Source organism: Pleurodeles waltl, chromosome 8 (genome assembly GCF_031143425.1).
Source record: "Pleurodeles waltl isolate 20211129_DDA chromosome 8, aPleWal1.hap1.20221129, whole genome shotgun sequence".
Lineage (NCBI taxonomy): Eukaryota > Metazoa > Chordata > Amphibia > Caudata > Salamandridae > Pleurodeles > Pleurodeles waltl.
In genome coordinates, this window is record NC_090447.1 from 29,130,114 (window position 1) to 29,146,922 (window position 16,809).

The 16,809-nt window shown below is 45.2% G+C and overlaps 1 protein-coding gene across 7 annotated transcripts in view; it reads left to right on the top strand.

Moving 5' to 3' along the window:
- ARFIP2 (ARF interacting protein 2) overlaps positions 1–16,302 on the top strand; it is a 224,119-nt gene extending 207,817 nt beyond the window's left edge. For all 7 annotated transcript variants that reach the window (XM_069203655.1, XM_069203654.1, XM_069203657.1 and 4 more), the window contains one exon: positions 12,079–16,302. In XM_069203655.1, the coding sequence (XP_069059756.1) occupies positions 12,079–12,234 (156 nt within the window). In that variant the 3' untranslated portion in view covers positions 12,235–16,302. The remainder of the gene's footprint in view (positions 1–12,078) is intronic.
- The last annotated feature ends 507 nt before the right edge of the window (positions 16,303–16,809 follow it).

A 16,809-nucleotide genomic window follows, 5' to 3' on the forward strand; every position in this document is an offset into this window, starting at 1 on the left:
GTATCTCTTCTCACCACTGCCTCTCCTGTCCCGAATTCTTAAGACCAACAACAACCGGGCCCAAGTCATCCTAATGCCACGGCATAGGGCCAGGAGAACTCCTGGGCATGTTCATCTGTCTTCCTACCAATCTGCCACTCCAGGAGGATAATCTGTCGCAGTAACAGAGCTGAGTGCTGCACGTGTCTGTATCATTTACGTCTCCATGCTTGGAAATTGAGCGACTGAGGTTGACCTCCTTTGACCTTCCTACTGTGGTCATTGACACTGTGGTGGCGAGGCATCCCTCCTTTAAATCAGTGTATTCCAGTTGTTGATACATTTGTGGCTTGGTGTTGCACCCAACATAGACCCACTACAATCCAAGTTGTCTAAAGCTTTGCTGTTTGATTTGTCCCTGGTCCAGCAAGGACTTGCTTTAGACACTGTTAAAACCCTTTTTGCATTTTTGTGTTTGCTGGAACAGCCTCATTTATTTAATTCACCTGTTGTGATGAGATTTGTGGAAGGTTTATAAAAAAAATTTCCAGCAAAACTCTTTGTGATATCTCAGTGGGATGTGAAGTTATTCCTCACTTTATCTGATGTGCACCCCTTTTGAGCAGGTGCACAATTGTGCTTTGAGACTTCTGATACTGAGGACAGTCTTCCTCATTGCCATAAAATCTCCTAAAAGTATGAGTGAGCTGCCGGCTATTTCTGTCAACCCACCTGATACCACTTTTTTTCCAGATAAATTGGTGTTTAGGTCCAGAGCTTCCTTTCTTCTGAAAGTGGTCCCTCCTTTTTACATCAGCTAGGCTGTCTCCCTTTCTGCTTTCCTTGCTCAACCTCATCCCTCTAAGGAGGAAGAGAAACTCAATCATTTGGACCCTAAGAGGGCACGAAGGGCCTGATTTTGACTTTGTCAGATGGGGTTACTCCACCAGAAACCTGACGGATATTCCGTCCGCCGTATTACGATCCCACTATAGCCTATGGGAATCGTAATATGGTGGATGGGAAATCCATCACGTTTGCGAGAGAGTAATCCATCTACCAAACTCTTAATCAGGTCCTAAGTTTTTATACTGATCGTACCAATGAACATTAAGTAGACAAGCAGCTCCTTGTGGGGTTTTCTGAAGCAAAGAAGGGCATGGCAGTGCAAAACCAGACCATCGCCTGATGGATTTGTCCCGCATAAAGATCTGCTGTCCAATGGTGAAGAAGCTGCCCCAGAAGGTTTGCAGTCTCACTCCACCAGGCCAAAGCTGCAGCCACTGCGTTGTTGTCCTAGACATTCGCCAGACAGCCACTTAGGCATTGGTACTCACATTCACAAAGCACTGCTGCCTCGACAGCCAGGCCCTTCGAGGGGCGTTTTGCCCCCTCAGCCCTGCAGGACATTTTGGTATAAGCCTGTTCAGAGACCCATCGCCTTGGGGTGTACTGCTATAATATCTATTCCCAAGATGAGAAATCTACGGTTGAAAGTATCCATCAGAAGAACAGGTTACTTACCTTTAGTAAAGAGCTTTCTGGTGGATACTCTGTCTAACCACAGATTCCTCATCGACCCTCCCACCTTCCCATTGTGTAAACTGGAATCTTTTTTATATCTAAAGAGGTCCCAAACTCAGAGCGTTGTGCACTGGTCATGCTAATCTGCCGATGAGCTCTGCATCTCAGAACACAGACAGCCTGTAAAGCAATTGACGTCAACATGTATGGGTGGTGCTAATATGCAGCTCCGCTTTTCATTTCCAGAGCAGAATGACATTGGCACGCAGTCACATTACTCAACCTGCCGGGGGTGGTACTAAGTCCCCAGCTCTTTCAGAAGACTCAACATCCATGGAATTGTCTGTCGCTGTGTGTCATTGGCAGTAGAACATTTGCCAAGAGTGAACAATTCATGGGAAGATAGGATGCTGAAACAGAACTCATGAATGAGAGCCCAACCAAAATCTGGTAATAAGGATCTTTGGTCAGTGCATGAAATGCCAGTTCTTTGCAAACAGGTGCTAGCATCCAGAATGAAGGGTAGAGGCATGTTCGATGTCATGGTCCAAAACCTTTGTGAATGATTTTTCAACACTTCCCCTGACTCTGCCGGTCATCAGGGCAGACAAGAAGAAACCGTGCAAACAAATTCTCCTAGCACTTTCATGCCCCACCCATATTGGTTCACCAGTATTCTTCATCTATCAGAAGCTCCCTACACCTGCTGAAACAGCTGTCAGGATCTTCGCGCCAGGGAAGAAGACCAGGTTTCTCTTCAATCCAGAATCTATCACATTGGCAGCACTGATCCTGAATACATTAAATCCTCCCATCTAGCTATGCATTCAGACTGCTGTGCAATCCTACCTCAAGCCAGGTGCCCTCAACTTCAAAAACTTACCATGTCAAATGGAAGAGATTCTGCTTTTGTTGCAGATCGAAGGGTCGCACCCTCTGACTTCAGAGCCGCTCCAAGTACTTCCTTACCTGCTGCAGTTGGCAACATCTGAATTGAAACATTAATCTATTAATGTTCATCTGACGGCTCTCGCTAGATTTCACTTAGGCATTCAATTGACTAGACTTCTTTATCAGCTTATTGAATCATCAACAATATATTAAAAAGCTTTTGATGGGGCACCACCTATATGACACCCACCATCATTGTGGGAACTATGTACAGCCCTTGAACAACAGTTGAAACCACCCTTCGAACCAAAGGTAGAGCCGATCTCAATGAGTAATATGATAAACAGCTGTTTTGATTCCCTTAATGTTAGCCAGAGACCAAGCAGAACAAAAGCATTCACTATTAAAGAGCCACTTTCGCTATTCCAAAGGTCAGAGTTAGTATGTGGACAAATATGAAATTAATCCCAAATGCATCGATTGACTTCCATCTAAATGAACCTGTGGTTCTTAAGTCTTATTTTGAAAACTCTTTGACAGTCACTGAGAGAATTCTTCATTTTATGGACATTCAACAATGTTTGAAGTGTTATATTGACAAAACAAAGGCATTCAGGAGGTTGGACCAGGTAATATTTTTCTGAGAAGGGAACAATGAGGTGGATAGCCTTGGTTATTGCATTCTGTCATTTTAAGGCTATGTGGCCACAGAAGACATGTCTGTTGGCTCATTTCACAAAAAGCGCATCAAACAGCAGCATTGCATGCTGCTGTTCTACTAGTTGATATCTGTAGAGCGGCACCAGGGAAGAGCCTCAGCACACTAGTGAAACATACTGCCTGGACGCGGAAGCTTCTATGCCCGATGGTCCTCCATAAACTGTTTCACTAAAGTGACTCTCTTCCTGCTTCATTATTCTGCTAAGTTCAATCAATGTTCTTAAAACATGTGTTCATTAATATTGCTCATGATATGCATGCTGAACATTGAACAATTCTAGCTATTCTGATTAATACATGTGCATCTATGAGAGGTGTCCAGTGCTGGAGAAGAAAAACGCTACTTGTAACTACAGATCTTTCATAAATTCAAATGCAACACTTTCCCCCTCCACTCAGAAGCTGAAAAAAATTGGGCCTTTCACACTTGTGCTTGGAAACTCTGAAGTGAGTGGGGATCACTGTACCTTCACCTCAATGGTAGAACTTTGCACAACTTCTAATGGCATGACTAAATTGCTTAAGAAAATGTTTTTCAATGTATTTGTATGTAATCTGGCCTTTCTGCTGCTGTAATATTATAGTGGGAGTCTCCGCTTGATGACTGATAATGAGTCAAGCAAGTGAATCTATTAAAGACTCCAATGCTGAAGAGATGCCATATTTCTTTTACTGGTACCAGTCTGCTTCTGGCAACAGATCCGTATTCGATCCTCAAACGAGTCGGGTGAGGCCATCTTGGCCCTTTGTAAGTGTCTGAAAAATAAAGGAACAAGAGACCCACTGGTATGGTATCAAGCCTGGGAAGGTCCATCGCAACAGTATGGACTTCTCTGAAAACTGATAGGCAGCCAGCAGAACATCACTCCACTCACAGACAAAGCTGCACCCAGAGGACCATCTTGCACCCTTCAGGACTGTCTGAGGATTGTGGTGCTTTGGATAGGGCCATAGCTCAATGAAGATCACTTTATTTCCTGTAGCTGTTGTTTTTTGCCACCTCCAACATTAAAGCTACTTGCTGCCATAATTGTAGGCCACACTCCTCTATCTTATCACGATAATAATAGAATAATTACAAATTAAAAAAAGATAGCTGAACACTTTTTCCAGAAGATCCACCTTTCTTCAACATTAATGGTAAATTTCCCTCTGGACTGATCAGGAGGGTAATCAATGTTGGCTGCAATGCCTGGCAATACATTCCCCAGCATTGCAGACTGGCTGTCTCATTGAAGCTAGCTGGAGGCGGTCTTGTGGCCGTAATCTTTATTGCCTCTGATTAGCTTAGAAAGCAGCCATGATTGGTTGTGTAGAACATCATTGTAGAGGTCATTCAAAGTTGCATGCCATCATTTAGACTTGAGATTTAGTGACTCACTTGCTGGCCCTTCCAGATTTTTGATTTTATGAGCACTGGTACTCAACTTAATCATTGTAGATACACATGCTTTTCATACTCATGCAATCTAGTGTTTGGCTTGGACGTTTATAACTTGTTTTTCTTTGAAGAAGTCTTTCGAGTCACAGAAACCTGTGACGACTCCTCTTCGAGGTAATGTACATTGTCATCGGTTCCATCTTCAGATTGTTTTTCTCTGCCATTGGGCTTAGACGTGGTCATCGAAGCTCACTTTTTATGCCCTTTATCGAGGCCTTACAGATCCGAGAAGCTAACACAGTTGTTAAGAATTCATTCCACGACGCAGGCAAGACATTGGTGATGAGTCTCCAAGGAATTGACTTATCGACTACTCAGCGCCTTCAACCCGGCGCAGAGAATGTTGTGGAAGTGGCAGTGGATCAGATTCCATTTTGAAGGTGCCCTCAGTGCAATGCCAATTACCCTCACAACAATCTTCACCTGGTCTGTAACTTGTGTCTGTCATGGTAACACAATGACCAGGATTGTGCAGCGTGTCAGCAGTTTAAATCAAGCAAGACTTTAAAATACTATTGTGCGCAATGACTTGGCCACAGTATGGAGACCACCACAGATCAGGCGGTATCGGAGGGAGAAGAGATCATCGGTACAGAGGAGGAAGAAGAGTACGAAGGAGGCAAGCCAGCAGATAGCTCTGCAGTACGTCACATCTGGAGACTCCAGCATTGATACCCAAGGCAGCGATGATGAGGGCCAGCCATATATCTCCTATGGGAAAGGTCCAGATGCTGAGCTGGAAACAGTCATGGGCCCAAAGACTAAGCCACTGGTCGTGAGTACTGTTGCTCTTCCAGTCCATGTACACAGACCACAAATGCAAGACTTGCCGGGGCGACACCCTAGAGCAGATCGGGCCCGCAACTGTCTGCTTAACAGAGGCCTTGGATCCCCACGACCGAGTGGTTCCGGTTGACACTGAGACAAGGCTTCGGAGCCTGTGCTTAACACAGGTCTTGGAGCTCCACGACCAAGTGGTTCACGGTTGACACTGAGACAAGGCTTCGGAGCCAAGAAAGGACGAGATGCCTCTTGATCCTGATGGGGCACCTAGTCACAAGAATAGGTAGGACTCCAAGACGCCAAAGTCACAAACCTCTGGATGCCACACCTCGCCAAGGCCGTTGGCACTGAAACCATCTTCATCGTAGTCTCCAGCAATGAAGCCTTTGGCAACAAAACCATCTGCGTTGAAGGAACACTCACAAAGGAGTTTCACCAGAAGTAATCGCAAAGACAGTTTGGCGCTGAAACAAAAGCGGTCTCCAAAACATCACGTTGCCGAGGAAAAAGAGGGCCCAATCCTTGAAAATCTTTATCAGGTCCTGGACAAGAGGCGGCAGACAATTGACTCAAAGACTGGGAAACTAACTGCCCCTTAGAAGATGTGGCTAGAGTTTGAGGAACCTTCCACCACCAAAGTGACCTATGGTCAACAAAGGCACCAGTGCACCATCACCCACATTACTCACCAGAACATTCACTTCCATCGCAGTCTCCTACACATTGTGTAGATCTCTACTCCCCAAGGGGGTGGTTTGGAAGGGCCCTCGGATTACCCACAGAGCCATGATAATCTTGGAAGGACTATAATTTCAACCCACAGGATGACTCGAATTTAGAGTCCATCCCTATTAAGCCATCCCCACGGACGACACCATAAATTATCAGTGTCATGCAAAGAGCTGCAACATATCATAAAGTAGGTATGCATGAGATCTCTGGAGAGGAGGCTGTTTTAGTGGAGACTTTGTCCAGAGCAGAGCAGACTGTTCATTATCTCCCTGTGGTAAAGTCAGCGCTGAAACTGACAACGAAGATTTTCAAAGACCCTGTTAAATGGAAGGTACTCACTCCTAGGGAGAGAGGACATATAAAACATCACCCTTAGATCCATTATACATCAGGGGGGCACTGCTCACAAGATTCCTTAGTAGTGGTTACCTCTCGGAAATGGGTGGCAGTGCAAGCAAGAGGAGCTGCCCCTTCTCCTGACAACAAACGTAAGGGGATTGCAGCTGTAGGAAAGAGAGTGGCTGTAGGCAGCACCAGTTATTGGTGGATTGCCACCTCTGCAATCCTGCTTTCTTGATATAACTGAGCACAGTGGTACAAGATGGAAACTCTCCTTCAATGCCTCCCCAATGAGTGTAAAAGGAAGGGAGAGGATCGCGTTTATGAATGGAAACTTATATCTAATGCGACCATTAGATGTTTACTTGATGCAGCTGATGATTCGGCTAGAGGAATCAACTCTGCAATTCTAAGGAAGCATGCGTTCTGAGCATCCGGGGTTTAAACACCTGCTAAATTTTCCTTTTGATGGGGAACATCAGGACACCAAAACAGCAAAGGCAATGGACGCACTACAAACAACCACCCCATGCTAGTCCTTTCACAAGCAGCAGGGAAGGGGCGGATGGAAACTGTCCACCTCAGATCAGGAGCAAACTAGCCAAAGGCAGCAGCAGGCTTCCACCAACAGGGAGGTAAAGGTTTCACCAGAGGCTCATACAGTGGCAATAGAAGTGGAGGGAATGGTATAGGAACACCATTCAAGGGTGCCTCCACCCCCAAAAACTGACTTGCCACGAGTCTGCCCTATCAACTCTTTCAAACACTCCTCCAAGCAGACACATCCTCATCCCTCAGCTTTTAGATCTATAAGAAGTAAATGCACGCCCAGTCACAGGGCCATCAAGCCGTTCAAGGCAGAGGAGTGTATTCCCTATACTTCTTCATTCCAAAAAAGGACAGGGCATTACGGCCTGTAGTAGACTTCAGGCCTCTCAACCGATGCATCCTTTCGGAAATGTTTCATATGGTGACCCTCTGGGATGTAATCCTGCTTTTACAGAAAGTGGAGTTCATGACAGTCCTCAACCTCAAAGACACTTTAATATCCCCATTTATCCTAGTCACCGCAAATACCCATGGTTCGTGGTAAGTGGACAACAGTATCAATTCAGTGTACTGCCCTTCGGGGTCACAGCGGATCCAAGGGTATTTACAAAATGTCTTCCAGTAGTAGCAGCTCACCTAAGGATCTCTGTCGTTCCTTGTTTAGATGATTAGCTGAAAAGGAGTGCAAACAGAGACACATATGTACCGATACACAAGCCACTATCTCCTTCCTCCACGAATTGGGATTCACAATAAATGCCACCAAGTCTCGTCTACAACCGCTCCAGATTCAGCCCCATTTGGGTGCCATTCACAACTTCGTCACAGCCAAGGCCAACCCAAAACCCCAGCGGGTTCTCAGTCGCCAGAAACAACTGCCTCGTTTTCAGCCACATTGTCGTCTGCCAGTCAGGACGTTAATGCATCGCCTAGACATGATTGCCTCTTGCACAGCCTTTGTACACTGTGCCAGGCTACACATGCGCCCATTACAGGAGTTCCTGGTGTCACAATGGTCACAAGCGAAGAGCAATCTGGGGGATCCAGTGCTGACTGAGCCCTCACTTCATCATTCCCTGCAGTGGAGGAACAACAGCAATCTGCTGGAGAAAAGGGCTTTCATGGACCCGTTCCTGTACGTGCCCATTACCTGGACTTATCTCTCAAAGGTTGAGGGGGCTGCATATGTTGGAGATGACAGTCTGAGGAGTATGGGTGGCTCAAAAAGCACTCACCCCATCAAACTTTTAGAGCTTTCATCAGTTCACCTGGCGCTTAAGGCATTCCTCTCATACATTCAGCGCAAAGTAGTCCTCTTAAAAACTGACAATATGACACTGATGTATTACATATAGGAACAGGGAGGCACTCCTAGTCCAAAACATCTGGAAATAGGCAATACACCATCGCATTCACCTTGTGGCAGAATATCTCCCTAGAGTAGACAACAAATTTGTGGACTCTTAAGCAGGATACAGCAACAAGCCCACGTCTGGGAACTTCACCCACAAGTCCTTCAGCAGTACTTCCAAGTCTAGGGAATGCCAAACATAGATCTCTTTGCAACAGCAGAAAACGCAAAATGCCAACACCTCGCCTCAGGGTTTCTTCACCCACAGTCACAGGGCAATACACTATGGATTAATTGGTGAGGGATAGTTGCCTACACTTTTCTGCCTCTCCAACTACTTCCATATATGGTGAGGAAGCTCAGAGAAACCTCTCTCAACCTAATTCTAGTAGCCCGACAACCATACTACACCTCTCAACTTGACTTGTCAATGGTCCCCCACGAGAAGCTTCCCTAGAGGTAGGACCTTTCCACGCAAAATCACAGGACAGTCTGACACCCAGATCCCAAACAGCTCAAGCTAGCATTCTGGCGCCTGAAGTCCTAGACTTTGATACCTAAACCTCCCATCACAGAGTATCAACATTCCCTAAAGAGACAAGGCGTCCTACCACTAGAACTTGCTATTCCACTAAGTGGAAAATAGTTGTATGTTATTGTACTGCACACCGCATTCATCCTATCAACCTCACAGTACAACATGTATTACATTACCTTCTACATCTTCAACGGTCAGGCCTACACTGCACATCCATACACCTTTCACCTTGCAGCTATTGCTGCATATCTACAAAATAGGAAACAAGATTCTCTGTTTAGAATCCCTGTTAAAGCGTTCATGGAGCATTTTAATATGGTAATACCTTCAAGAACGCCACCTGTTGCAGGTTGGAATCTTAATGTGGTACTAACTACACTCGTGGAACACCCCCCGCCCCCATTAAGTCCTTACACTGATGTTCACTTCAGTACCTGTCATGGAAAGTTGCTTTTCTGGTGCCTTTTACCTCGCTAAGCAGAGGTAAGTGAAATACATGCGCTCACTCTTCAAGAGTCGTTCTGTCAGCTACATCAGGACAGAGTAGCCCTAAGACCCAGTCCAAAGTTGTTACCTGAAGTCCTGCCAGCTTTTCATCTCAACCAGACAAGTTAGTTGCCAGTTTTCTTTCCCAATCCACAGTAGGTAGCAGAAAGAAAACTTCACGCTTTAGATGTAAAGAGAGCATCACTATATACACTGACGGAACTAAGTTATTTACAAAAATGAAACAGTTGTTTGTAGCTTTTTTCCAATCTAAGACAGGGTCATGCTATATGCAAAGCAGGGATTGCTAGATGGATAGCCAGATGTATTCAAACGTGTTCCTATAGCACATATTTGAAAGCAGCTACTTGATCTACACCACACACATTTAGTAAACATTACTCTGCGGCAGTCCTTGCACACCAACAGGCTGTGAATGGTTAATGTTGCTTAATTTGTAAGCATCGTTTTGTGGCATGTAGTGCTGTAGATTCACATGAGTCCACCCACCTCCCCAAAAGTCATTGGTTGTTCCAGATAATACTCAGATAAATCATAGATTCACTGTATTTACATTCACATTGCATAGTCACAACTATAAGCTAGTTATAGCTCCACTTCTCCTGCACCTAATGTAAGAATAGCAATCTACTGACGGAGCCGATAACCATGTTCATTACCTCGAAGAGGAGTCACAGGGCTCGAACGACTTCTTCAAAGAAGAACAAGTTGTAAACGTCCTATTCCAACACTAGATGGCAGGCATGTGCAGACAGAGCACATGAATCTACAGCACCACTTGCAACTTATAGATGCTAACAAGGTAAGTAACATAATCCTTATTCATTTGGTTTCAGTCACCTCAGACCTCTTTAACAAGGCTGGTACAAGAGAGATGTTTGTGGACATTTGGAGTTTTCGATGAGTCAGGCATATCTCAAGTGAATTAGAGTGGCACATTATGAGTCCACATAGTACCCTCTTGGTGATGGAATAAGTATGGAAAAACGATATCCTGGTTGAGTATACTTGTAGGAGCCGCCTAGTGTGCCCATTGTCAGATAGGAATGTAAACGAGCCATTGTGAGCGTCTTCCCAGCAGTAATGTATCAGTGGATGGTGGTCTAGGAAGTGCCAAAGTCCTAGTTTTGAAAAATGCGTAGTTATGTTCTTGCCATAGGCTGTGAAGGAGATGTCTTCAGATCATTTCAAGATGTTTTGTTTAAGTCTTGAGTAGGGAGATAGTTACAGAGAGTGGTTTGCATAGATTTATTTATGCATTCCTTTATTTAGGAGTTCTGTAGAACACTGTACACACATTTTCCATAACTTTAGAGTGCATAGGGGATGGATGCATTGTCCCATCTGAGGCAGAGTGTTAGAAGGATCCCGTCAGCAGGGGTAGGTGCCCATAGCTGATGTTCTGTGATCTCGGCTCAAGAGAGTCTGGAAGGTCTATAAAGTGAGCTAGTTCAGTTTCTGACATTTCCTAAACATATGTGATTGGGTTCAAATGTCTGTGCAGGGCTGAGGGCTTTCTACAGTCTTCAACTGTGTCCTCCCAAGGATCTGCCACTGTGTTTCTGTGAATGAATTTCCATTGCTGGATCATGTTAGCACTTGCTCGGAGTGTAATTGAGTTTTAAGTTCTGCAAGAATTCTGAACCTTTTTCCATTAGGCTTTATGTATAGTGTAGAGAATCTTACATTTCACTCCAGACTTTGACAGGTAGCTAGTGGTGAGCTTTCAGAGCAGGTTTCATCTGGCCCTGCTTACCTACTGTAAGGCATATTGCAGCTACCTGGTTTTGTAGATGCGGCGACCCTGGTTGGAGGTTGGTAGGGAGGAGAGTGGAAGGATATTGTCTGAATGGTGTTTATAATTAGCAATGACATCTGAAGGACACATTGAATTGCATAACATGCGAAAATCATACAATTGAATACACATATTTAAATAAAATACTCCTTTCTGGTGGTCAGGACACACATGAACAGGAAACTATGCTGTGGCTGAGTACTGACAATACCCTGTACGTAATTAATAGGTCTGATTAGAATTGTAAAACAAATTGAGTAGTGACTAATGGTGGAGAATTGGTCTGAGGCTGTTTGTGCCATTAGACTTGTGTTTTGGACTTCTTGGTTTCGATTGCCACTAATGACATTGAGTAGTCCTGGACTCCCTGTGTTCAGGTAGATTTGTTAATTTCTTTCCAACAGTAGACTGATCATTTCCCTTCCATGTATCTACTGACATCCTGTTGACTCGTCATGAGGGGGTTCTGCAGGGATTACCTCTCATAGCGTGAACCCAGCAGCAAGGCTCCCCTCAATTTTCTTTCGCCCCACCCTTCACACCAGCGCAGTGACACCTAAAACCTGCGCCATCTCAGCCGGTAGAATAAGGTAGACTTCACGGTGAGAGGGGTTGTTGGCAATCGAATTGACTGTCTTTAAATTTTCTGACTGATCATGTGAACACCCTTGCCCCCCCCCCCCCACCCCAGGCATGACTTTTACATTACACACATGCATCCCCTGTCTACTCATTAATTGTCTCCTCTTCTTGAAGCTCAGATAGGCCTGCAGCTCAGGACTTGACGCAATGCACCCTACAAGGGCTGACCTGAAGCGCCTTGCGTCATTTCTATTGCGAAGAGGGCGGCTGTTGATGGGGGGTATCTCTGCAGAGCACTGTTTTTTTTAATTGGAAGTTTACTTGAGTGTTTGTCTTTCTTGCAGATTAAAGTCATGCACAAGCAGCTGCTGCTCTTCCACAACGCCATCTCAGCCTACTTTGCAGGAAACCAGCAGCAGCTGGAGCAGACCCTCAAGCAGTTCAACATCAAGCTGAAGACCCCGGGCTCCGACAAGCCATCGTGGCTGGAGGAGCAGTGAGGGCTGGCAGTCGAAGAGTGGTGGGGTACCCACCGGATCCGATGAATCTGCACCGCATGCTCAGCGTGGCGCTGAGATCCACACCAAGGATCACCCTTTTGTGTGCATGCGGTCAGACATTTGTACATACTTGTGTGATTGCATTTGCAGGTGTGTACGTCTGTATGATCATATGCCCAGTTGTGTGTGTGCTTGTGGGGGTGTCCAGGTATTCATGTACCTGTGTGGTAGCGTATGCAGTTGTGTGTGCATGGGTATGTTTGGATATACATGTTTGTTTCATGAGAAGGTTGGCAAGTGCATTTCAGTAAGGCTGGAGAGTGTTTGTGTAATGTGGACATGAGCCAGTTGTGTGTGTGTATATAAGCATGTAAGCATGGTAAGTGTGAATGAACTTTGATTCCTTGTGTAGGTGCAGCGCGCAAGGTGGAATTCACTTGCCAGGGCTCACTCTTTGTAGAGGGGAATGTGTGAGCATAGAAACCCTGAATGTTGTGGACACATTCCAGTGAGCATGGGAAGGACCAGAGCACTTGTACACATTGAACATTGGAGAGGCGAGGGCATTTCTGGACATTAGAAACTTGAAAGAATTGTTTTCAATTTCCAGAAGAAAACCATTGTTTCTTGGATCTGCTCAGGACTCTGGACCTGAAGAAGTTGGGTTGGGGGGACACGGCGATGTGTGGTGTGTTTGTGTTCATATGTAGTGTCACTGAAAAGAGGTCGTTTTGAGTCTGAGTGCATACCATGATTTGAAAGAGAGATTTACAATCGTAGATTGTGATGTTTTAAGTTCCTGCTAGGTTTAGTTATTCTCGTGTGGTAGACCGTTCACGCCTGAAGCGCCCACGGATGGCGCCTCCTCTCGGACTCAGTATTTCTTCTCTAGGAGGGGGTGCCCTCCAGCATCGGTCAGCAGGTGGGTGCTCCTGGCTGATCGATTCAGGTCGCGTGCGGTGTCTAGGTTCAGACTCTTAGATGTATTATTTGTGTCTGCGCCCGACATCTGTACATTCACCCAAAGTGGTACGCTTCTGATGGAGATATCATCTCCTGTGAAGGCTCAGGCTGTTTTACTTGATTGTTTCAGACTCCAGGGCTTATTGTGGCCCTAGAGGTAGCTGTGCTTCTATACGCTACAATAGACGGATAATAAGAGGGACTACCCTATGGATGTAAATCATGCGTTACATTCGACCCCTCTCTATGGTCCAGTGTAATAATGTTGTACTGTAGTTTTATACGAAAGCATAGGATGGGCCAAGTGTTAGACCCTGGGGGACCAAACACTTTGTAACTTGAGGATCCCTACGTGGTAGGATGCCAGTGACGTAACCTGGTGACTGCAGAAGACACGCGGCTTGGCATGTAGTGTCAATGGAAGACACTGGAGACTCTGACCACTGCCAGTGTCGACAACTCCTGCTAGTGAGCGGTAACCCCCTGCAGTGCTGGGCTGTACAAACAGAGAGCGGGAGCTGCATATCCCAAGTGTCTGCTACCTAGAGCGGTAACTCCTCATTGGGATTTGTAGTAGTCTCTCATTGTACACCTGGTTAGGGAGGGCAGTAGTCCTGTTCCAGCTGATTGCAAAACTTGGATGCAGGTTGTACTGCCTCTGGGTCAGAGACCAGGTCTCTTCTCTGGGACTCTCAAGAATGCAATGTACCGCCGCAGCGTAAATTCTGATATATTTATTCGGCGGGCGCGCTCAATTTTTGAAGGAGGCAACTGTGCCACGGAGAGCAAAGCAGCTGCGAGCAACAATGAATTGAAGGCTATTTTAGATTTTTTAATCGGTGTGGGTCTTTATTGTAGCAATACTTGTAAAAGTAAGTTTGTAAGGAGTCCTGACCTCCGTTTTTCAACATTAAGGTTGCTTTTCTGCAAACGCTGTCTTCCTCTATGCAAATGCGACCATACATGAGTCTCTGAGAAAGATTGCCCTCGGCGACAAATTTCCAAGCAATTTACCGCCTAGTCTTCAGTGTTCTTCGTTTGTTCCCCCGAGTTTTTTGGTGGATGTAACTGTTGACGCGGAAGGCTTGTGCCCCTCACTGTGTTCTTTCTGTAGCAAACCATACCTATGCCGACTGACCAGTTTCTCATTGACCCCACCTCTTTCCTGCCTGATAGATACACTGTTATCCTGTTCAGCCTCAGTGCCACCTACTGGCGCTTTTAGTTCTGGTGGCTTTCAGACTCCAGTAGAAGGTCAAATCTTAGTAAGTGGGTCACTTGAAACTCTTGACCCATATGTGCAATTGATGTTTTGCAGTTTCTCATTCAATATTTCTGAAATTTCCAAATAATGTAATGGATTCTTATTATGCAGTGGATAATATTGCACATAATTAAATAAAGAAAAAGAAGAATAGGGTAAAATATTCTGTTTAGTTGTTCATGGATGGTGCTTTTCTTAGATGGCTCAGTAAGGTGTGGGCGCTATATTCTTGGTGCAGAATCTCTTTTTATTGCTTACAGTCTGTTCATCCCTAAATAGGTTTCTTCTCTTTCCAATTAAGTTGACATTAAAAATAATTTTACAGTGTCCTGCTCTCTACTACCTCCATATCTCGGACCTTCATGGGGCAGTGAGGTTAATACTTCATGCCGTTGAAGAACCTGCGATATGATAAAGCAAACACTACAGGCTCAGCAGACCTAGGGAGATGCGTCCACCTCTGGATGACGCCATCATACAAGCCAGACTCACCAGACCTAGGGAGATGGTTCCACCTCTGGATGAAGCCATCATACACTCCAGGCTCACCAGACCCAGGGAGATGCTTCCATCTCTGGATGACGCCATTATACACTCCAGATTCACCAGACCCAGGGAGATGCGTCCACCTCTGGATGAAGCCATCAAACACGCCAGGCTCACCAGACCCAAGGAGAGGCGTCCACCTCTGGATGATGCCATTATACACTCCAGTTTCACCAGGCCTAGGGAGATGGTTCCACTTCTGGATGACGCCATCAAACACTCCAGGTTCACCAGACCCAGGGAGATGCGTCCACCTCTGGATGAAGCCATCATACACTCCAGGCTCACCAGACCCAGGGAGAGGTGTCCACCTCTGGATGGAGTCATCAGCATGCAGACTGGAATGTTGGGATGATTCTGGGCAGTATTGAGGTTCTTTTTTTCAAATAAGGTTTAGGATTCATGGCCAGAATTGTCTAAACCTCGTTACTGCAATGGAAGTGGTGCCACACATTGGGCTTTAACATCTTAGCAATGTGCAATGCTCATACTGGTGAGCCAACATCAGGCCCTACAGATCAGAATTGAGGTTCCCATCTTGCTAACGAAATCGAATTTCTACAGCTTGAGGTTGAAGTGCACTGGCTGGGGAAGAGATCGGGTCCTGTAAATCAGGAACATTGTGCAGGCTACAACTGGAGTCAGGGTTGTGGTGTGCAGCTGAGGGTTCTGCGTGTGAACTATGAAGCGTGTGTGTGCCCATTTGTAACACTAAGTATAATTTTAGGAGACGCACATTTATAAACCAAAGGAACTCATCGGTGAGCTATGACTGACCATGCCAGTTTGTAGAAGATGAGTAATAGGATCCTCATTACTGAGCTGAACACCGTCACCCCGCGGAGAGAGCGCCACCCAACACATGCAAATTGGAGACTTAACACTCCACAAACAGAAGAGGAACATTTCTAGTCAGAGGGTAAGAGACTGAACAGGAAGCAAAGGAATAAACTCCTGGTTTTAAATCTGAAGCATGAAGTGTTGGTTCAAGGGGGCGCCATCGTATCCCCGATAGCGCCATTCAAACGCGAACATGCTCGTGCAGATCTTCCGTTGTATGCATGTATGTGTGAGTACGGACAAGTGTTCTTTGTAATACCGTCTAGATGGGAGGAACCAAATCGTTCTGTTTGTATCGGTGACTTCATGGAACTGTATAATTGTTTTAAAAGAAAAAAAACCTAAACATTTCTGTAAAATAAAACTTGACATTGTAAAAAAAAAAGAATTCAAATGTGTAATAAATAATAAACTCTCATGTAAAGAAAACTTTAATAAAAGGACATGAAGGTGGATTTTGTGTTTCTAATTACGAAACTTAAAAAAAAATGGGCTTAAAAAGTTGTGATGCGCTCAGACACCTCAGTATGAACTCCCGGTGTTATTTGTTTGGTCCCATGTGTTGCATTAGGTTCTACATTGTACTAGGACTTTGTTAGCAAAATTCCAAATGTACGGATTCAATCCAGAACTTGGCCATGGCAGTATCCATATGGTGCACTCACTGTATCTTCACTTTATGATCTAGCCCTCAATTATATTGGGTTTTATTTAGGAGATTAACGTGACACAGTTCTGGTCCCATAAGGAGACAGAGAAATGTCCATACAAAAAGCAACCCACGCAGCAGGGAGTGTGCAGAGAATAATCAAGGGGCAGGTTGCATGACCTTTGACCTTGTTCTTTCAATGGTACATAGATTATTGTATCTCAGCATTTAGCAAGGAAAGCAGAGATATATGAAGTCCTGAATTGTAAAAGGGCACTAGTTGGCTGGCAGATGTTCAGCAATATTAGGTAGG